The sequence below is a fragment of the Triturus cristatus genome, chromosome 3_1, assembly GCF_964204655.1.
Source record: "Triturus cristatus chromosome 3_1, aTriCri1.1, whole genome shotgun sequence".
In the NCBI taxonomy this organism is placed as follows: Eukaryota; Metazoa; Chordata; class Amphibia; order Caudata; family Salamandridae; genus Triturus; species Triturus cristatus.
In genome coordinates this window covers 454,799,305-454,822,087 of record NC_140583.1, presented here as the reverse complement: position 1 = coordinate 454,822,087, position 22,783 = coordinate 454,799,305, and the positions used below count along the sequence as shown (strand labels likewise).

Below are 22,783 nucleotides of genomic sequence, written 5' to 3'. Positions count from 1 at the left end.
GAGCACTTAGGTCAGTCTTACTAAGGTTGCTCATGGGGCAGAGTACCTGCTGTGGCAGTCAGGAACAGTGCCTTGAGGTTTTTCCAGTTCTAATCTGCGTGATCGGATGATGCATTTCAAGGTTACAAGCAGTGGCTGTAGACCCGGTCCCATGCTTTGATTGTCCTTTTCTGAAAGAACTGCTAATTAATTTTCTGTCTGTTTAGTGACTGCACCCACTTCCTGCCCCCTCTATGCCTATCTCTCTGTGTACGTGCTGATCCTCTTTTCATTAATCTATTTGCTGACAGAGAAAGCTGGTTAAATGACAACTCTGAGAATGCATATCTTCACTTCTGTCTCGCATGCACCCAGACTGCTCGTCGTTGGGGATGGCCTGTCGGCGGCTGGGGCTGTCTGTTGTCTGACTCAGTACTCGGTAACCAGAAAAGGAAAAATTAAATGCATTATTTAATTTAATACTGATTTATGCCTAATAAATTCCCATCACAAGACCACTAAGAAATTGCATTTCAGCTAGAGGACAGCAAGGGGAATAGCGTTTTGACTAGCATTCATAGTGCTTTTTCCACGGGCTGCTTTCTTGAATGCAAAAACTACATCTTTGAATCCGATAATCCGCAGCAATTGCAAGTAGGCCTTTGCTGAAAAAGGCAGCAGGGTTATTAAACATAAAACAGAACATTTTCTGAAATATTATGATTAAAGTTATTGGTGCATGTTTTTCAGCTGCAGACAATTTTAAAATGAAGAGGAGGACAGTGCTTCCTGCGGTGCATGTTTGGTCTTCCTACTATTAGTAGTTTGATTAGGTATTGTACAATCATTCAAACTAGGCAGCGATTTACTCAGATTTATTTTTGTTTGGCGGAGGGAGTATTGCATGTACAGCCACGCACGTTCAAACCAAAGGGTCTTAAATGCACTGATCTGCATTAACTTACTATACAGCTACTGGGGCTCGCTTACTAATCTGCTACTGTGCTCCGCTCCGTGTAGGATCGAAAGGCAGCAGCTTCAGTTCTCGGAAAGGGCAGTAGGTCAATAGTGCTTGCGCCAACGGCAATACAGCTGTCAGGCGTTTCGTCCTGATTATCTGCGCTCATGTCGTGCAGGATAAAAAGTGCGGTGCAAGCCTGGAAATAGTAGGTGGCGCAGTTCCTGCCTGTTTGAGTTCTGGAAAAACTTCATGTTCTTCTGCCCGCCCCGCTACAGCTAAGCTCTGATTCAGCCAATCTGAGCTGCTAGTTTGGGTGAGTAGCAAGCACTCATAAAAGGCCGACAAAGAGAAGGAATGGATAATAAATAGGTGCCAGAGCTCCGAGTGAGGCCTTAATAATTAAATGCCAGCACGAGCTACTCCCAGGGAGTCGGCGAGCTACTAGTTGGAGACCCCTGATTTAGATTGTGGTATTTATTATTTTATTTGTTTCACATTTAATTTGAGACTTTGTATGATGTCACTGTTGGGAATTCCCGTGAAATAATCGTTAAAGCTTGTGTGACATAACTTCTTGTAATAACAATGTATTAATCGGTTCGCCCTTCTCATACTTAAAATTAAAAGAAATACTTCAGCATTCTATTAAAAGTTCCCAGAAAGCGATGTGACTGGAAAACAGACTTCTCCGCCGGAATGCAGCGTTGCGTCTGGAAGGCAGGTCCCATCACCCCCGGGGTGTTTGAGAGAAAGGAGGCGGGGGTAGCCGGGGCAGGATTGAGAGGGGGGTTCGCGGACGTGGAGGAGGTGTGATCAGACTTGTGCTGCGCTTGCAGCTGGAGGTAGGAGCTCCTCCTTTCATCCCCGTTGCACGTGCACCTTTCATCTTGCCGTCGTGCAGTCGTCCTTGGCATTCAGGGAGAGGCTCTTGACACACTCCCCGTTTCTTCAGATAGGAGTGAAGAATGAGTATGTCAGTACACCACACTCGCTGCAGACCCATTGGGCTCCAGGGATTGGGGGATTAAGGGTGTGGCTCGGTGCTCGTGAAAGAGGAGGTGAGTGATGTGTGTGGCACGGGTGCAGAGGACGGAATTCGAGACGCCCCCCCTGCCATGTTCAGCCGGCTGCGTCACGGCTTGGCGCTCACCGGAGATGCCGCCTCTTTGGCCGCAAGGAATGCCTGGACGTGCGCCGCACCGTGCTCTGCCTCGACCTGCTCATGCAGGGCTGTAGAATCTCACCTCACGCGCCGTCTCACACCTACCCCACCAGAGACGCACGCGTTTACGTGCATGCCCTTATTCTGCTCCACGTGCCCTTTCAGGCCCAGGAGCATTCCCATCAAGTCCGCAGAGTAGCCACCCCTTCGATGCTTTCGTTTCTGGCAGAGGTGGGCAGGCCTGCAAAAGTTTAGGGTGGGCTGAGTCAGATCCGAGGCAGTGGTCTGGCTTGGCCATAGTAGAAAAGCAGGAGCCGAGCCATTTTAAGGTTTAACATGTAAATGACAATAAATTCATATAACAATCGCCTATACATTTGTCATATTATAAATGTGTTTCCATTCAATGTTTTGTTTCACTTTATACATTACGTCACTGCATTGATATTTATTAACATTAATAGTTCTTAACAAGCATTTGCAATGCAATAGGTCTCGCATTTATACGAGTTTGAGCTATTGGCATTGTAAATGACAATGCTTTTTATTTAAGTTTGGTTTTTGTAAAACATAAATAAAAGGCACTGTCATTTACAATGCTAATAGCTCAAACTCTCGCAAATGCGAGACCGATTGCATTGCAAATGCTTGTTCTCTTTAAGTTAACGGCATCAAAGCATTCCTTCCCCCATAGACATCACTTGGTCAAAGTGCACCCGGATCACTATTTATTTTGTATTCCCTCTACGCTCCACCCCTCTGCGCCTTAATCTGTTTTGTCAAGCAGCAAATGTGAAACTTAAAAATTCGGACTGTAACATCTCCGATCAGCATTTCCGTTCGAGATACAAATACATTTTTTAAAAAAAAACACACTGACGCCCCTTCGCTCTTTAACTCTTACACAATATTTTTTTAAACAACTTAAAACTGGAGCATTCTCTTGGATGGGACACCGTCTGTGCCAGTGGTATAATTAGGCATTTCTAAGGCTCCTGCTTAATTGACAGTCTAACAAGTTAGAGGCAAGAAAAACAACCCCTCCCCCACCAAAGGAACAAATCTGTTTTGTTCTCAGTTGGGAAAACCCGCTCTGTCGTGAGAGGCAAGCATGGCATAGTCATAGAACCATGCAAGGCGCTCAGGAGACTGTCCGAGCTGCGTACCCAGGTGTCAACTTATGTTATTTACGGGTGTGCCGTTTGTTAGGTACTTTTTTCAAAAATAGTTTGCCAATTATTACAATAAAGAAGTTTCAGACAAAATGGAAAACATTTCCACCGTTCACTCACTGCGCTACTTTCCGCATTATGGATTTAATGGCTGCAATGACACTGAAAGGGTTTGAAACAAGAAACCACCGTCAATTTTACCATATACATAACAAAATATAAATCCGTAGGAAACTTTAGCTAGTTTGTTGTCCGCTCCCTTTTTCTGCCATAGGAAATGATTAATTTCATTCTTATATGTATTTTAAAAGACGAGGAGCGGTTATGTGAGACCCGATTCACGTGAAAACTCCTGGCCGGCCTGATGCGTACGTAGACTTGTGCCTACAGATTACAGATGTTTTATCGAGTTTCCCACTGTTTTGCATCCAAAGGCAAGCTTTCAGGAAAGCTGACAAGGACAAGGAGGGAGTGCAAAAAATAATGAAAGTGAATAAGGGAGGGGGTGGAAAATGGCGTGTACATTTCGCGGGTGCTTTGATGTTCGCAGTGGCCGCGCGGCTCACTGAGAACATCAAAGCGCCCGCGAAATGTAAGTGATCGCGATCGCGATCACACTTCAAAGCGGCCGTGTGGCCCGCGAAAGTGAAAGCAAACGAGTGCTTTCAGGCCTCCAAATGGTGCGCGCGCCCGGACGGCGCACATGCACTGTATTTGGAGGCCTGAAAAGCCACTGTTTGCACTTCCAAAACTCGCTTACTATAAGTCTCGCCAGAGCAGCGCTAAAGCGCTGTCTCAGGCGAGACCTAAAAATGACCCCTTCCTATACCCTAACCTGACTTATGACTGAACCAAGAAATGTCAGTTTCTCATTTACACTGTACCTATGGGCAATATTGTTATTTAAACAATGCAAAGTGAGGTTTCAATATAACTTATATCCAGGACTGAATTACTTCAAAGTGCTTTCATGTCTGAAGGTCAACCTGAGGGAAGTGAAGTAAAGTGGTTTACCAAGAATGACACAGTTTGCTTAAGTGGAGAAGCTGGGATTTGAGCCCAGGCCTCCTGGATAAACATTGCCAAATGCAGCGAATGGATGAATATCTCCGACTCATTTTTTTTTACTTCCAAAGGACAAAGCTTCGGCTTTATTTCATGACCTAAATTACATTCAGTAAATGATTGGCACAACTCCATTTTGGCTCTGCTCTTTTTTTTTGGGCTCACCAGTCCCCATGGGACAAGAGCCTAGCCAGAGGAAGGCAGTCTGTTCAAGCTAGGCTTGAGCCTTACTTTATTGCCTACCTTTTAAATACTGCTGATCAAGAATTTATTGCATTAAAGGCTCCCTACTCATCAGTTTTGAAGTGGCAATTTACTTCCGGTCCCACCCAGAGGAAATTGCATTGTAAAACAGTGCTTTTGTCTTGTGCTGAAATTAAACAGTGCTGGGTATGTTAAGCAGGAGCGTTGCCATAACAATGCTCCCTCAGTGGTAGATGTGCTGTTGACTACTCTTCCCCCGGCCTTAGAGATAAGAGGTGGGAACGGCTAAGTTTGTTTTTCATTGAACCTCTGGGACGCTGGGCATACACAAAGAAGCTGTTGGATTTCGTTGTTTAATTTTGCCCCTCTTGCTGCATTTATGCATTTTATAATCGCTGTAAATTGAAGGGGTTAATGTTAACCAATTTAATGGTACTCATTTTACCGACCTCGGAAGGATGGAAATCTGACTAGGCCTCTTCGCCGTCTGCGTACCTGCAAAGGCGTCTGACTTAAGTAAGCATCTCCATTAGTGCAAAGGAAGCAGCTAGGGTCACAAGAAGACGTGCGCCGTTAAGAGCTCAGGAGATTAGGGCATGACAAAAGTATTAGTAATTATCTACAGCCCGCTCTAGGCTGTCCATTGCCTTAGCAGTAAACGATATTCACTTCTGGATAAAATACGAAGTCTACGCATCCCTGTGATCTGGACCATATAAAAAGTGCACCATTTTTAAAAAAATTAAATATTTGTAACTGGTCCGCTCTTACTCGGTATCTCCACTCTATGTAATCCATTCCTTTTTCTTGGAATCGAAGCTCTAGGGTCCTATGTGAACACATCTGGTAATGCCCATTGCTGCCAGGACTATAGAATACATGGACCTTTACACATCTGAGCTGTTACTGGCACCATTTAACTATAGATAAGTGCTTGAGGCCAGTTCAGTTCTAGGCTTACACCTAAGTGAATGGGAGCGACCCGTTCAGAAGGCAGGCCAGTGCACTCTATAAATGATATATTGCTCACCAAGGGGGACGGCCAGGTGAGGCGTGGGTGCTTGCATTATGTATTTTTTGCCAGTATCTTGAGCGCCAACAATCCCTTAATTGCACAAAGTGCCTAGTGCAATTACCGTGCAAAATGCGATTGGGCTATTCCTCAGCTTGTCTGTTCACCTCAACAAGGTGTCGCTGGTTGACTTGATAAGGGCATCCTTTTAAGGTGACAGAAACTCTTCTTCCTCATGGCGCTTTGGTTTGTAGTAGGAGGCTGCTGCTGTGCATGGTTAGTAGGGTGTGGGTTAATGGTAGTCTGCCTAGTGCCTGTATGCAGGCCCACTTGGATGATGCGGTCCTGTAGCGTTCTGCATTAGTATGGCTTTGCCACATAATTAATCATCACTGCCTATACAGTGGGGATGCCTGTATCTCCTAGTAGAACCCCGGCATTTTCACATTACAAAGAAAAGTTCTCTACACGGATAAATCTACTATTGTAAACAACCCCCTTTTTGTAATAGATAATGAATCGTTAACTGCATTATCTGCGTATTTAAACAAAAGTTTTTCTAGCTGGCACTGGTCGGGTTAATAAACATGGAGGTACCAGTCCTGCACCGTGAAACCCCATCGCAAAGGTTTGCTGGTCACCTTTCAGTTGCTTACTGCTGCAATAGGTCTCGCCTTTGATTAAGTTAAAGCCATTTGCTTTGCTAATGGTATTGTATAGCAAAGCAAATGGCTTTAACTAAATAAAAGGCGAGAACTATTGCATTTTTAATGCTTGTTTCTCTATCTCATTACACCCAGACAGCAAATATCTTTTCTCCTTTAAATTTGAGGATCGTATTTTAGTTTGGAATAGTGTTCCTCAAGGGTACAATGAAAGAACTTCAATTTTCCATCAGATACTGAAAGAGTGCCTAGAAACCTTAGTGTTACCCAGAGAGTCCGTATTAGTGCAGTATATTGACGACTTACTAGTCGCATCCAAAACAAGTTATGACTGTGTTGTTGATTCAATTGCCTTGTTGAACCATTTGGCTGAAAGTGGCCATAAAGTGTCCCCAGAAAAATTACAGTTTTTCCAAACCAGTGTCAAATATCTTGGACACCAAATAGAACGTGGAGTGAGGAGAGTGACGTCTGAAAGAATAGAAATAATAAGACAAATGAAATTGCCGCAAACCCAGAGAGAAATCAGAATGTTCCTTGGGGTTGTAGGATACTGTAGGCAGTGGATTGTAGGATTTTCCTTATTGTCCAAACCCCTAATCTAAATGACCATGAAACGAGCAAAAGATCCAGTAGAAAGTGATGATGAAAGTATGGAAGCATTTGTGAAATTACGAAAATGTCTATGTGAAGTCCCAGCATTAGGAATGCCAGATTAATTCAAAAGAATTCGCATTGTTTTGCTGTGAGACGAATAGTTGTGCACTCTCGGTTTTGACTCAGACATGGCTTGATGTGACGATCGGTGGCATATTTCACCGCTACTTTAGACCCTGTAGCCTCAGCTTTACCTGGATGTTTAAAAACAGTAGCTGCCACCTGTACAAGCCTAAAACAAAGTGAGTCAATTGTGATGGGACATCCAGTAAACGTGCACGTCCCACATTCAGTGGAGATTCTACTAACAAGAACCCGAACTCAATATCTCACTCCTAGTCGGATGACAAAATACGAAAAAATCATCTTAGGTGCTGAAAACGTGACAATAGTTAGGTGTACAGTGTTGAATCCTGCCCCCTTGTTACCAGACGCCTATGGAGAAGAAGTGAGGGATGAATTTGAACACAATTGTCTGGATGTGACGGAGCTTTGTACTAAGCCCCGTCCTGACATACAGGAACAACCCCTGAAAAATGCAGAACAAGTTGTTTGTAGACGGCTCGTGTATGCGCCATGAGGAGGGAGGGCTGAGTGCTGTTTACGCTGTATGTACATTGGCTGGAATAGTCGAAGCATCCTATTTGCCAGGAGTCAAATCTGCACAAGTAGCCAAATTGGTGGCTTTTATTAAAGCATGCAAAATTGGGAAAAATTGGAAAGTAACCATTAATACTGATAGTCAGTATGGTTACAGGGTTGTGCATGATTTTGGCCAACTTTGGATGCAGAGGGATTTCTTGACTTCTTCAGGATCCCCAATTAAAAATGGAAATTTTGTAAAGGAATTGCTTGAAGCAATACAATTGCCAAAAGAAGTGGCAGTGGTCAAATGTGCCACACATCAGTCAGGAAATGACTATGTGACAGCTGGTAACAGGTATGCTGACCAAGTTGCCCAACATTGTGCCAAATATAAAATGGCAGTGAACAAGAAAATCGAAACAAATGGAATCAGCTGCCAACTTATTCTACTTTCAGGATTAGAGACATGGGAAGAAGCAGGACAACTGCCGCATGAGGCAGAGATGAAGGAAAAGGAAGAATGGGTAAAAGCTGGGTGTCAAAAGAGGTCTAAAGACGATGTCTGGATTCGCCCAGATGGTAGGCCAATAATGCCAGACTGCATGCTTTCACATATGGCTAGAATGTATCACAGAGACACTCACATAGGCAGGGATGCCATGATCAGACTCTTAAGACAGGATTGGTTCAATACAAGGTTCACGTGTGTAGCATAGAGTCTATGCCAGAGATGCTTAATTTGCCAACAAATGAATCCAGGACAAAAGACAGTGGTCTGTATGGGAACAATTAGAAAAGCGGAAGGCCCATTTATAAGACTACAGATTGACGTTATTCAATTTCCCCCTTGCAGAGGATTGAAGTACATACTTGTAATAGTGTTTGTTTTCACGGTCGGTGGAGGCATACTCTACACGGAGAAATGACAGCATAACAGTTGCCAAACTTCTGCTGAGGGAACTGATTCCTCGATTCGGTTTTCCAGTAACTTTGGAATCAGATAGAGGGTCTCATTTTAATAAGGAAGTAATTCGACTAATCTGTGAAGCATTTAAAATTGAACAAAAACTGCATTGTGCATACCACCCAGAGGTTTCTGTAGTGGTAGAACAACTGAATTGTACTATAAAAGAAAGACAGGGAAAAATATGTGCATCTTCCCCACTGGTTTGGCCCGATGCTTTACCTCTTGTTCTGATGGGGCTCAGAAGCATTCCCGATAGGAATACAGGGTTGAGTCCCCATGAAATACTCATGGGAAGAGCAATGAGGCAGGCATGTATACCAGGACAGAAACTGTTGAATATATCTGATGATTTGATCTTGTAATATTGCAAAGAACTGGCTGACCTAGTGCGTTCTATCTCTCACCAGGGTGAAGACGCAGTTGCCAGGCAGCCGAATCAAGCACATGATCTGAATCCTGGTCATTGGGTGGTGGTGAAAGAACACACTCTAGTGTCGTGTCTAGCACCCAGGTGGGGAAAACCACAAGTTATATTGGTTACCACCACAGCAGTGAAATGTGCAGGCTTACCTAATTGGATTCATGCATGCCATACCAAGAGAGTACCAGCACCTGGCACGGAAGGTTCTCAACATACACAAGGAGTTGAGGCTGCGGAAGGTTGTACAGCTGAAGGATCTAGAATAACAATCCCTGAAATAGCTGATCGAGAACAACTAAGCACAAGTCAGGATAACTGGATACCAGTGGTTGATATACTGGATGTAAATGTGAAAACAAGAAGCCAAATCCATCTAGAAAGACAGGAGAGCAGTAAGGACCAGACCGGTATAGAAGAACCAGCTCAGGAAAGAGGTGATACAGCTAATGGAGAACCTGAGCAGGAACAGATAAGGAGAGAACAATCTAATCAGACTGAAGTGGATGCAACAATACATGAGTCTGAGGAGGGACAGATAGGTCTAGAACAGGGGTCTCCAACCGGTCGATCGCGAGCTACCGGTAGCTCGCCAACTCCCTGGGAGTAGCTTGCGCCAGCATTTAATTATTAAGGCCTCACTCGGAGCTGTGGCATCTATTATCCATTCCTTCTCTATGTGGGCCTTTTATGAGTACTTGCCCGCCCTCACCCAAACTAGCAGCTCAGATTGGCTGAAACAGAGCTTAGCTAGAGCGGGGCAGGGCAGGCAGAAGAACATGACGTTCTTCCAGAACTCCGAAACAGGCAGGAACTGCGCCTCCTGCTATTTCCAGGCTGGCATCGCACTTTATATCCTGCACGACATGAGCGCAGATAATCAGGACGAAACGCCTGACAGCTGTAATGCCGCTGGCGCAAGCACTATTGACCTACTGCCCTTTCCAAGAACTGCAGCAGCTGCCTTTCGATCCTGCATGGTGTGGAGCACAGTAGCAGATTGGTAAGCGAGCCCCAGTAGCAGTATAGTAAGTTAATGTAGATCAGTGCATTTAAGACCCTTTGGTTTGAACGTGCGTGGCTGTACATGCAATACTCCCTCTGCACAAAAAAAAAGAATTTGGTGTAAATCGCTGCCTAGTTTGAATGATTGTACAATACCTAATCAAGCTACTAATAGTAGGAAGACCAAACATGCGCCGCGGGGAGCACTGTCCTCCTCTTCATTTTAAAATTGCGTGCAGCTGAAAAACATGCACCAATAATATTTCAGCAAATGTTCTGTTTTATGTTTAATAACCCTGCTGCCTTTTTCCAGCAAAGGCCTACATGCAAGTGCTGCGGATTATCGGATTCAAAGATGTAGTTTTTGAATTCAAGAAAGAAGCCCATGGGAAAAAGCACTATGAATGCAAGTCAAAACGCTATTCCCCTTGCTGTCCTCTAGCTGAAATGCAATTTCTTAGTAGTCTTGTGATGGGAATTTATTAGGCATAAATCAGTATTAAGTTGAATAATGCATTTGATTTTCCCTTTTCTGGTTACCGAGTGCTGAGTCAGACGACAGCCCCAGCCGCCGACAGGCCAGCCCCAACGACGAGCAGTCTGAGTGCATGCGAGACAGAAGTGAAGATATCCATTCTCAGAGTTGTTATTTAACCTGCTTTCTCTGCCAGCAAATAGATTAATGTAAAGAGGATCAGCACGTACACAGAGAGATAGGCATAGAGGGGGCAGGAAGTGGGTGCAGTCACTAAACAGACAGAAAATTAATTAGCAGTTCTTTCAGAAAAGGACAATCAAAGCATGGGACCGGGTCTACAGCCACTGCTTGTAACCTTGAAATGCATCATCCGATCACGCAGATTAGAACAGGAAAAACCTCAAGGCACTGTTCCTGACTGCCACAGCAGGTACTCTGCCCCATGAGCAACCTTAGTAAGACTGACCTAAGCACTCTTCTCAGGTCTGAAGCCTCTGTCTTGCAGGATGCATCACAGAGCTCTATTATTAGTTAATTAATGGGGACTATGACCTGCAGCGCTTCGTAACAGGTGCTTTAATCCCCCGATCTATCTTACTTTCATTGGAACTAATGAGCCATAGGTTAACGCAGATTAGTGAAAGAGGTGCATTGATCTCCGATGTGTATTCTAGAACAGGAAACTGTGATCTGCAGGTAGGGAGATGCCCTGCGTTAAGCTATTCAACCATCATACTGCAGCAAGAACTGGTAACCTGCGGGTTACGTCTGGAGCCCTGCAGCAAGAGCACTAACCTCCTGAGCTTTCATACTGGGTTTGAACCTGCAACCTTAAGGCTGCATGTCTATCTCTGCAGCAGGCGCATTAACACACATACACATTTCGGCAGTAGGTACATTAATCCACTGAGTTTGCTGCTATGGAACCATTACATGACCTGCAGGCATGCATTGCCATTTGTAAATAAATGAAACTAGGAATGCCACCTTTCCAAATACCGGACATTTATTGTTTTAAATAGTCTGCAAAGGCCTGGACATGAAGGAAAGTCATATGTATTGATTTGTAACAATTTTTCTCCCTTTGTATATTTGATAACGAAAAAAAGGGAGGAATTTTGTTGCAGCATTTTCATAGTGCTTACTAACTCAATGTATGGCACTGAAGTACTTACCTACATGGAGAGCAAGCAATGGCATGTGTAGGGTGGGTGGTTGCAAGTGTTTTCTTAGGTTTCTGATCCTGTGTGGGAAGTGTTTCCATGTCTTGACTAAGGAACACCAAAGTGCGGTTATCATGTTATGGGACGCAACACAGTGGATGATGATGAGTGAGACAGCCTTCAAATCAATGACGCTGGGCGTTAGGGGTCTCTCGGAAAAATGTGTGATTTGCTTAGCCTTTAGTAGCTCAATACGATTTTCACTGATCAGAAGTAGCTCTCCCTAAAGAAAAGGTTGGAGACCCCTGGTCTAGAAGAACGCGTTTGGGCTGCAGAAACCCAAAGTGCAATAAGACCCAAGCAGGACCAGTTAGGAAAAGAAAAACAAGTTCAGGTAGAAGAAGAGAAAATCAAGATAAAACCGGAAGAGGGTCAGACTAGGGCAGAACGCATCCAGGCAGAAAAAGATGGTACAGGAGTAAGCCCTGGACAAGGTAAGACAGAGAGGAAATCTGAAGACGAAGATAACCAAGTTGTGCCACAACATAACGAAAATAAAAGAACACCTGAAGACAGTGACAATACAGTGCAAGCAAAAAGGGTCAGAAAAGGTGACAACTGGCCGAGTTTTGTGAAAAGGCTAAAGTATCATTTCAAAACAGTTAATCAAGAACCTGACCAAGTAAACAAAATTTCTAGTCAGTCGGGAACATCTGCTGAACAGCCCAGACGACAAAGTCAAAGATTGAGAATATTGAACAATAAATTCAAGGGCCCTGAATGGACCTATGTAATTCTTGAAGAATTCGAGAATCTAGATCTGAATGAAGAAATTAATGAAGAGATAATTGCAGAACAAAATATCGAAGTGAGACCAACCTGAAAATTTCTCAAAGGAATTTTGAATTCTACAAGTAAACCAAAAGTATAGAAGAGAAATCTTCTTGACTCAGAATGGCTGATGATAGGGCTGCTGGAAAACCCAAACGAAATCGTGTACAAAAGTGTTGTAGAATATGCATATGTAGTATATTTTTAGTACTCATAGTTTGGTTGGTACTGACAGTAGCCATCCCTTATTTGATGGTTACAAAAGAAAGGAACAACACAGAGATGAATGAGTGAAGTAGCGAACATTAAAGGAAATAGGGTAGCATTAGAAGCACCAGATGAGAATAAGACAAAACGAGACAAAATAGATTTAGATGCACCAGATGAGTTAGACATATCCCACAGTGACAAATAATGACACTGTATTAGATGTATTTACAGAGTTACTAGTGCAGGACGTGGACACTATGGAAGTTAGTGATTGTTGTGTGCATGAAATTACCAGCATCAGTAGCAGAAGGTGTGACATATCATCATATTCCAATAACATATGGTATATCTTGTAGTGTTTTAGCAAGTTTGTTTTATAGAACAGGAAAACTACAATATTATTCTAATGTAGATGTTATTTTTTTTAGGTTCTTATGCGAAAGAGCATGAACCCAGTTCTTAGTACTAAAGACGCACAGTTTATGGGAGAATATTTTCTAACGATGAAGACAATAGATATAGCCGAAGCGCACAAGCACAATTTAACATGTAAATTACACGAAGAAGAAAATATATTTTTGAATTTAGTTGAGCAAAGGAGACAGGACTTCGAGAGAAGGGCTTCTGAACCGAAACCACAGATACCTCAGTGGGCTGAGAAAGATTAAATGTATAAACCTAGCAAGACTCTTGCTGCTATGTTCTTGGACTTTGAAAAGAAAGGGAAGATCTGCCTCCATAGATTAAAGACTGAATATAACAATGTATTTATTGGTTCCAGTGAACGCAAACATAATTTCTTAGGGTTTGGCGGATGGGGACTAAAAGGTGGAACAGGTCCAGTATTTCCTGGAATTTATTACGTGTATGGCAATAAAGCTTATTTCAGGTTGCCTGATCATTGGTACGGGAGTTGCTATTTTGGAATAGTATTCCCAAAGGTGTACCATGTAAAAAGAATCACTGGAAGCAATGAAGACACTCAAAGAACTAACATATATAAAAAGAGCTAGTTTTTCTGAAATACTGGGTGACATTTTCAGTGCATTGATACCTTCAGTGGGAGTAATTCTGAATTCCCGAAAAATGTGTCAGCTCTCTTCAGTAGTAGATTGGTTATCTACTGACACTGCTGGAGGATTCTTGATGATCAATACAGAAATGGTTGCGATCAGATTTATGGTTTTGCAAAATCGACTTGCTCTTAATATATTATTGGCAAAAGAGGGCGGAGTCTGTAAAATGCTGACAGCGCAACATTATTGCACCTACATACTTGATAAAAGTGTTGAAATTGGAAGATATATTAAGAACATTACTAGATTGGAAAAATAATTAAAACCACTGGAAGTTGATAGTGTATGGAAGAAATTAACAAATAGTATTACTACAATAGGGATCTGGTTTTCTAACATAGGTAAGAGCATAATAGGTCAAATAATACTGCCAATTTTAGAGATAACTTTATTGGCCTTAGCAATAATGACATGGTTCAAATGTTACAAGGGAACAAAAGGGTATGAAGTGAATGAAAAGAGTAAGAAAAGAAAGTATGAAGAGATACAACTTGAAGAATTGAAAGGAAATATATATAAAAGAATGAAGAGTCTACAGTACAGAAATGAAAAGAAAGGCAATGAGAAGGTTGAAGAAGAAATTGAGATCTGCTAAAGTTTGCGTCTGATTTAGTGATGGAAATTTAGTGATGGCATAAAATGCCATCAGAGGGGATTGATGGAGCAAGGACTCGTATAAAAGAGACTTGCTCGGAAGCAATCCTCTCAATAACTTGTAATACCGTAATAATTGTGTTCGTAAATACTAATAACGCACCAGAATATCCGCACACGGAATCTAGGGGAAGCTTGCCTATCTGTATTACTAACAAGTAACCCGTGTGTCTCTAAAATGGCCGCTAAACGCTAGATTCTGCATTGAGCATGCGTCTACTACATCTACGCAGTATGACGTACTATCGCTTGGAGGGAATTCTTTGCAGCTGCGCAGTTGCCTTTAAAATGGCCGCTTGGAATTCACATGATAATGCACATGCCTTGCTGAAACTAAACCATGTAAGTTTACTAAAAATGCTAATGCGAAAGATTTATATAAGATAATGGGAATAGAGCAGAGATAAGTGGTATACAGTGAAATCATTTATTTTTGATTTTAATACACTCTTTCTTTGACCTCTCTATTAGTATTTGGGCCTCCATGCAGGACTGAAACTTGCGCATCATGTGACCAATTCACATGCGCAGTTGAAACAACCCAAGAGCCGTGGTGCAAAGCCTTGAATGTCATTGAAAAGAATAGAAACATGTCCTGAGAACAAGACTGATGACTTGACAACGGAAGAAATTTTAATAAAACTATATACATTGTATTGATTCACTTGTGAATACGGGTGGGAAATACAGCATGGGAAAGTAAATTTAGGGGAGGGAATATAGAACAATGAGCTTAAAGAAGTGTATTAAACTTAGCATGGTGTGATGATCTTCTCCCCTTTCCGTGTCCAATCAGAGTTAGGAGTTTCATAAATTCGAAACATTCAGGGTTTGGACATGCCATTAGAAAGGTATAATAGAGGTAGTTTAGTTAGATCAGTTACCACAGAGAGACGGAGAATGCTAAGAGAGTGAGATGCTGTCCAAAATCTGAGAAAATACTGAAGATCTAACTCCAGACTTAGAACTTTTGAGCCAATTAATTAGAGAACATCGCAGAAGAATTGAGGAGGCCCCTAATTAGAGAACATTGCGGAAGAATCGAGGATGCACATATTAGAGAACATCGCTGAAGAATTGAGGAGGAAGATAGTGTCAGAGAGGGGTGCGGCGCAGGCGCCGTATCTAGAAGAGTGCAAAAACAACAGTTGATGGACAGAATGCAGAACAATGTCATACATTCACCCCAGTACAGAGATCTGGGCCTAAATCCATCATTTTTTTGCTCACCATGCCGTTCCAGTTTGAACCCAGCCATATGCAAATCAGTCTTGACCCTGTCTGTGCCTCATGGGTACACTCCAGCCCGAACTGCCAAGCCAGGTCCTACCTGGACTGGAAACAAGTATCCTAGGACCGGTTTCAACTGGGGTGGCGTGGTGAGCAAAATAACGATGGATTAAACCCAGATCTGTGACTGGGGGTGAATGTTTTGCCCATGTGCAACATTCCGTCCATCATCTTGTGTGTTTTGCTGTTCGCCCTATGTGGGAAGGGTATGCCCAGACTTGGGTCCCGTGCTCACTACGCCACTGGTGTCAAGCTATCCTGGCTGAAGAGGGGTGAAACCCCGAAACCGGTCCTAGGATGCTTGATTCCGGTCCAGGGAAGACATGGCTTGGCAGTTCGGGCTGGACTGTTCCCATGAGGCACAGAGTCAAGACTGATTTGCATATGGCCATGTCTGAACTGGGGTGGAGTGGTGAGCAAAATAAAGATGGATTAAACCCAGGTCTGTGACTGGGGGTGAATGTTTTGCCAATGTGCAACATTTCGTCCATCATCTTGTGTGTTTTGCTGTATCTAGAAGAGGTTATCTATCCTATCCTGAATCCTGTCCTGAATATTGGTCGCCTGATCCATCCCAGGGGGCGCTTCCCAATTCCTTGGCCAAGGGGTTGGTTTCCACACCATACTAGGTTAATATAATTCTGTGTAGTATGTCAATGTGCTGCTCTCTTTTCCGCCCTACACAGGTTCTGTCATCGTAATAATTTTGTTTAACTATTATTCTGAATGAATTATTTCTCTTCCTCTCCTTGTCAAAGACGGTGTTCTAACTGTATTATGGTTCTTAGCTCACATGAATTTACTAGATAAACATTTTAAACTCTCCCGAGTCTGTGGTTATTCAATAAAAGTTTATTATATGTAACCTTTCACCTATGTAGTTAGCTAAATGGTCCACTGACCAGATGAAAATACATTGGATCAAGTGATTTGGTAAGATATAATCAGATAAAATTCATTTTGCAGGTATTAGCACAATAAATCGACCCCATCTGTATTTACTAGCCTACATGAATGAGTGTGTTTATGGGCCCAAGTGAATGTATAGTAAGCGAGTACCTGAGGTTGATAACCCGCTGGATCAGTATCATGAGTCTAAATCTCTCGTTTAAACTTGAGCTCTAAACCTAGCAGAAACACACAGCCAAGGTAATAAATGTCCTGGGTGGTATTACCATTGTATGCTGCTTCATGGTGGAAAACTAGAGCCGTTGTTGACACATTGGTCACTAGTGCCCTAGTAAATAGATGTGGCAGTGTCTCCAAGCATACACCAGGGAAAATAGCAGTGTTGTAACACAAAATTAGGCCCCCCCTCCCTCCAGAATGTGAAGAGGGAGAAGACACTTAGACTCCCACGTCGCTTTGATATTCATTGGTCTTGAGATGAATGGGACCTCCTGAAGGGCTGCCTCCATACCTTAAGCGCTGCCTTACGCCCAGGGCCGACTTTCAGCATGAGTGAGCTGAGCCCAGGCCGGCAAATATTCTGGGGGCCTCAGCAGGGAACTGCCTGACGTAATGCTATGCAAACAGCAGCTTGTCCACCCCACCTGGTTTCAATTGAGTCCCATTAAAAAACTTAGTGTTCATCCCTTAATGTACCTCAGCATTATTGTTAGCACCCCATCAACCCCCTGCCCTCCTCCCATCTCCCTCACACCTGCCCTCATAAACACATTTTTGTTTCCTCCCAGGGCGCTGTTCGGGTCAATCCAGGGTAAGGCCGGCCCTGGGAAACAGCAAGGTTAACTGTACAAGACTCCTTATTAATAAGCAGGGACACTAGAATCATGTGATAGTGCCATATAAACTGCCGATTTTATCAACAAAAATGTTCTTTCTAGGTCAAATGGTTAAAAAATGTGTAAAAATGCAGCGACGTGTGTTGATGCGCAGTGGAAGGATCTTTGCAAAGGTTGGCTGCTCATCTTTCTGTAACTTATTGCTATAGTTGGGTGTTAAACTTGTACTAATGAGGTACAACAAATGCCCACACAGTGTTTACACGTTTAAAAATGACTAAATCATTAATAGTATCACAAAATATTTTGCCTTTTTTTCTTGCCGTATAATTCACTCAACCCTGCCGCATAATTCCAGTGACCCCATTAATAGGGTATGCCTCTCTCCGTGCGTCATTCACTAGACGACTCTGAGGCAAGGCCACAGTTGCGGCGGTAGGCCTTCAAGTGTTTGACCTCGTAGAGTAGCCTAAATGATCAATGAAATAAATGCATCTGCTAAAAACTGAACCTGCTTGAAAACGTACTAACTCCAGCATTGACAGCTACCATTGACATATTTGCCACTTGATTGGCTGGTGGTCACATTAATTGAGCTTAAAACATTCATCCATTGGGCAGAATATCGTAATACGCGGGGCTGACCCTTGAACCCCCTTCTCGCGCAGGCTCCAATGCAGCAGCGCACGTAGGCCTCTTCTTTATCGGCTCCGATAACAACTGACGTGTAACCCCGGCCTTCCTTCGGGAATCCTGCTTCTCAGAACCAACTATTTACAGAAGGGCGCCTGGAAGGCAGGCGGAGCAGGGATTGCTATTTCGGACAGTTGTGGCGCAGCTGCCTTCTTCCCACGTGCTCCTTCGAAGATGCAGAGTCAGCCTCGGGCATTCGTACCCTGCACCGCAGGGCGTGGGGGTTAGAGGGGGCGGGGGTGGCTACTACCCCTGTACGGCCAACACAGGCCCAGAGCTGAGGCAGAAAAGAGTGGACCTGGTTGAATCAACTGGTGGATAATTGATCACACTTATAAAGGGTGGTTCTACGAATTAAATCACTGGTCTCCCAAAGAGGCCAAAAAGTTAGAATGGATATGTGAATTCTATATTTGAAAACAATATTGGCAGACACCCCAAGAATGTACAATAAATGAAGGAATGCAAATGCTTATTAATTTTATAATAAATCAATAATGTGTGGCTTGTAAAAACAGATGGGCGCGTGTGTGTGGCACGTCATTCGTGGCACAGGGCAGGCTCAGCTTCTGTACTGAAGTATCAAAACAAACCCCTACATAAAAAGATTTCAAACGTTAACGAGCACACAATTCCGCTATTGTTTCTACGAGTGCAGTAATTTACAAAAAAAAGACAAAAGGAATGGGCAGCGCGATTGCATCGCTTGTATTATGTATGTATTCCTGCCGTTTTCCGCCTTCTCGATACTGCCTCCTAAAATACAAATATCTTCTGAGATTCTGGACCATAAGAGGCGCCGAGGAGGGATGCAGTAGAGACCCAATCATTAAATCTCTGAACACTTTACTAAGAAAAGGAATGCAAATACTCCCCCGGGGGCGTTTTAAATGCAAATGTCGTTGTGCACACGAAGGAATCTGCAGAGAATTTCTATGTTTGAACGAAGAGGAGACACGGCCCGGCTCCTGCAGGGAAATTTCTGTGGAGGAGGGGCTGAACACAGACAGCTCGAGGTAGGTTAGGGTTCTGAGATCAGCACCGTCACTGCACGCAGACATTCCATAAGCGCGACCATCCCTATTAAGAGCACGCTACAAAAAAACCTTGCCTACCGAAAAATGTCATGGACCTCGCCACGTTGTTAGGTGTCCTGACAAATTCCACGCTCAATGCAGCTGCCAGCAGCTTAGCACCCAGCAAAGGCAGCGCAGGAAAGACCCCTCCCCCACACAAGCGAAGCGTGAGGCCCAGCTTGAATTTGGGGGTGGGGGCAGGGTTGGGCGGCGGACCCTAACTGCACATGCCTTGTTTAAAATATTTTTAATTCTCCAACTGCAGAACTGCGTACAGCACACAACCTCACTGAGATGTACTCCGGTTGGTGTGCCACAGGGTGACAGGAAAGCGGGAGGGCATTTGTACAGTGCACACACGAAATCCGAAGAAATGGCACCAAGGATGCGTGCGCGGTCTAAACAACCTCAGCCAAGACCTGCCTAATGGAACGGCGGACAGTTTTTTTTAGTGGAAAAGCATCCTCGAATGTTTGAACAGACTGCACAGCAGCGAAAGGCTGGGTTTACAGCACAGGCAGAGATAGCAGGACGGATTTACAGAGAACTGAAAAGCCGGGTGTGTGGAGGGGGGAGGGGCCTTTTAGGCTAGAGCAGATCAGCAGCAGTAGGGGGGGGGGGGGAAGGGGCATGGGGTGCGTGGCACACAAACAGCAGGCTAGGGGTTATTGCAGTGAATGATCACGGAGGAAGTCTGTTACAACCTGACAGCTGCTTCTAGACTGTCGAACCCACGGGGTGCAAGAAAAAAACACAACACACGTTTCAGTGTCTCCGATCTCGGGTGAGGGGCACCAGAGGAATGTGTTTCCAAATCTGCCACTGGCGGGCACTGGGCGATTAGAATTAGCTATTTTTGGACGAAACCAGAAAACTCATACGGTATAAAAGAAAACCCAGATACGCACCATCGATCCTATGTAGTGGACGGCTTCGGCGCCCCTGCTGCCCCCTCGCACGCATCGCACTCGCAGCATGGTGGCTCTCTCCGGCTTTGACGAGGAATGTTCTCACGACTGGTGCAGAGCTTGCAGCCCCTCGGTGTTAGTCTCTGACTGGACGTAAATGTGGTGAAAGGGAACCGTTGTACTAGCGGCTTTATATCAGCTCTGCAAGCCCGCCCCATTGGCTGCTGCACAGAACAGGTGGTGATGCAGGCAGAGCTAAAGGTCACGGAATTCCCAGATTAGAAGCTATCCATTCCAAGAAGTGCCAACCGTTTTCCCTTTTTTAGCAGGGGCTCCTAACAGAGTGGGGACACATCCGGACAAGCATGTGCCTATCTCTCTTCGCATATTCAGATCAATACATATTTACTGTATTTTCCGTTCATCTATTCAGAGGAGGATTTCAATAGTGTGTGACTGGATGCAGAATACAAATTTAATCTTCTCAGATATTGAATTATTAATTTGAAAGGATGCGACCCCTATCAATTTAATAAACACCATCTCGCTGCACCATAATTACTCAGAATGGAGTTTTGGGGGACAGGTCGAATACATGGAGGTCTGCACCCCCAGGATTAATGGGGAATGGAGCAGTCCAAAGACTTCTGGTGGTTTGAGCTCTATCAGGCTATTTTATAGCCCTAGGTACATAAAGGTAGTAATTTTAGGTGTCCAACGACCATTTTGTCTTTATGACACAGTGGCTTGTACTAGGTACTTAGCATTTTTGCCCTCCCACCCTTCCCTCGAGCCAGGGGTTAGGGTCTATACGAATTTGAGATGCGTTTGTTTTTTAGGGCATGCTTTGTCTGGAACAGGTGTTCACGGGAAGTTAATCATGTATGGTAGTCTTTTTGAAGCAGGCCTAAGAGCAGCTGGCTGAGAAGTTGGCATGGTTTACCAAAGTTTATTGTTGTTGACAGCTGCAATCCAGGCTGAAAGGGGATGGGTAGACAAGCTCATGCGTGCACAAGCCAGGAAGTTAAAGGTTCACTAGGGAATTAAAGTTAGATAGGGGTTAATAGTTGCAGTAAAGCTAGATGGGAGTTTAAAGGTATCAGTGGCAGAAAATTAGCACAGGAGGAAGTAGAGACTTACAGAACTAAGTTGTTGTGCGGGGTGAGGTACATTTAGGGATGCAGGGTAGTTAACATAGGTGACCAGTTCTGTATAGTGAGGTTTTAGTTTTGTAAGGCATATGGTCCCTGGTTGTTTTTGTAATGTGCATCTGTTTTAGTAAAGCAGACTTTTTCACCCAACCATGATGTCAGTGGTTTGGGCTGCTCCCACTCTTCCCCAAATATTTCTTCAGCAGTTAAGAGGTACATTCTGGGGTATCACTAGGAGCTCATGATCGTGCCCTGGGGGGGTGAGGGGGGGAAGTAAAATAGGTGCGACAGTGTATGGTGGGCAGTGTGTGGGACAAATTCTTTAAGGGCGGAGAAACCATGCATATCAGTTACAGATTACAAAAGTAGGGGTTGAGCTGGTTAATTTGTTAAAGCACTTTTTCAAAAGACCATGATAAAATGTTGCATTTTGAAAAATAAACAAGTGGATAGGTTTTAAATCAAATCCTTACACATAAAATGTTCAACTAATTCATAAAAAAGGTGCATTTTTTGGTACAAATATCAGACATTGATGTAAGTATGATGATATTTGTTAATTGAAAGTACATTCAACCCAACTCTTCTTATGATGTCTTTCATTCTGATAAAATTGTAGGAATTCAGATTAGGTAATCCATGCATTCTGATTATTAGATACCGCTGGCAATGCTGGAAAGATGTCCACTAAATTAAAGTTCAAAGACAAAGGGAAGTATCTGAGGTACAGCAGGTTATTTCATATCTCAAAGGAATATATTCTGTGAAGGAAACATACAAAGTGTTCTCTAGTGTACAAAAAGTGAAGTGCAACGTGCCTTTTCTTGATGCTTGCCAAGGAGTGGTACTCTGGGTTGAATGCTCTTGTGTGAACGTAGAAAATTAAGTAGGAAAGGCATACAGGTTGCAGGAAAATACCTTAATTAATTTCATGTGCTTTAGAACTGTGTTAGAGAGTGAAAGTCTCAAGAGCTGATCCATATGTACACCAGTTAGTTTGTTTCTTAGTTTATTTTTTTCTATACCCTTTGAGGAAAAGTAACACACATTTATACGTTGAGCCCAACACATAGTACTTTTTTGTATCAATGTAAAAGCTGACTGCAAAATTTACCAGAAATCCTCTGGCTCATTGTCCAAGAACGAGGACTTAAGAACAGAGCTGTGTTGCATGTCGATTAGTTTCATCCCAACTGTGACCTTTGGAAGCCAATAAGTTAGGCAACTTCAAGATTCCTTGCTCTAACCATCCACAGATTTTCTAAAAGCTGAAGAGTGGGGTCAGAAATTTAAACTGAGAAAATCATCTTTTAACATACTGGGAAACTTACTCTAGATAGTATACACAATGGTTTATCCTCAAGAACATTCCTTGAGTTTTCTTCAATACTATTTAAAAGCTTGCAATTTGGGAAAGTGTGTCCATCTTCCAGCTGCTCTCTGAACAGGTTGAGTTTACTTTAGAAACAATAGCCAGCACTCATGATTGAGGGCACAAGTTGCTGTCTGCCTTGAAGTGCCGGATTGAGAACATTGAAATTTGAGAACACGAATAAATACATTTACTCCATTTAAACAAAACCATTACAATACTTAATGCAATTGAAACAGTAAACAATGATTAACAAGCATTGGCATAGCCAATAGGTCTCGCCT

General features: G+C 43.4%; 1 protein-coding gene across 1 annotated transcript in view; it reads right to left on the bottom strand.

Annotated features, from left to right (window-relative positions):
- The window catches only part of LOC146860397 (glycine amidinotransferase, mitochondrial-like), a 65,240-nt gene extending 45,100 nt beyond the window's left edge, over window positions 1–20,140 (bottom strand). Inside the window, exon 1 of the mRNA XM_085644263.1 lies at window positions 19,977–20,140. Within this exon, the coding sequence (XP_085500389.1) occupies window positions 19,977–20,045 (69 nt within the window). The 5' untranslated portion in view covers window positions 20,046–20,140. The remainder of the gene's footprint in view (window positions 1–19,976) is intronic.
- Between the last annotated feature and the right edge of the window lie 2,643 nt (window positions 20,141–22,783).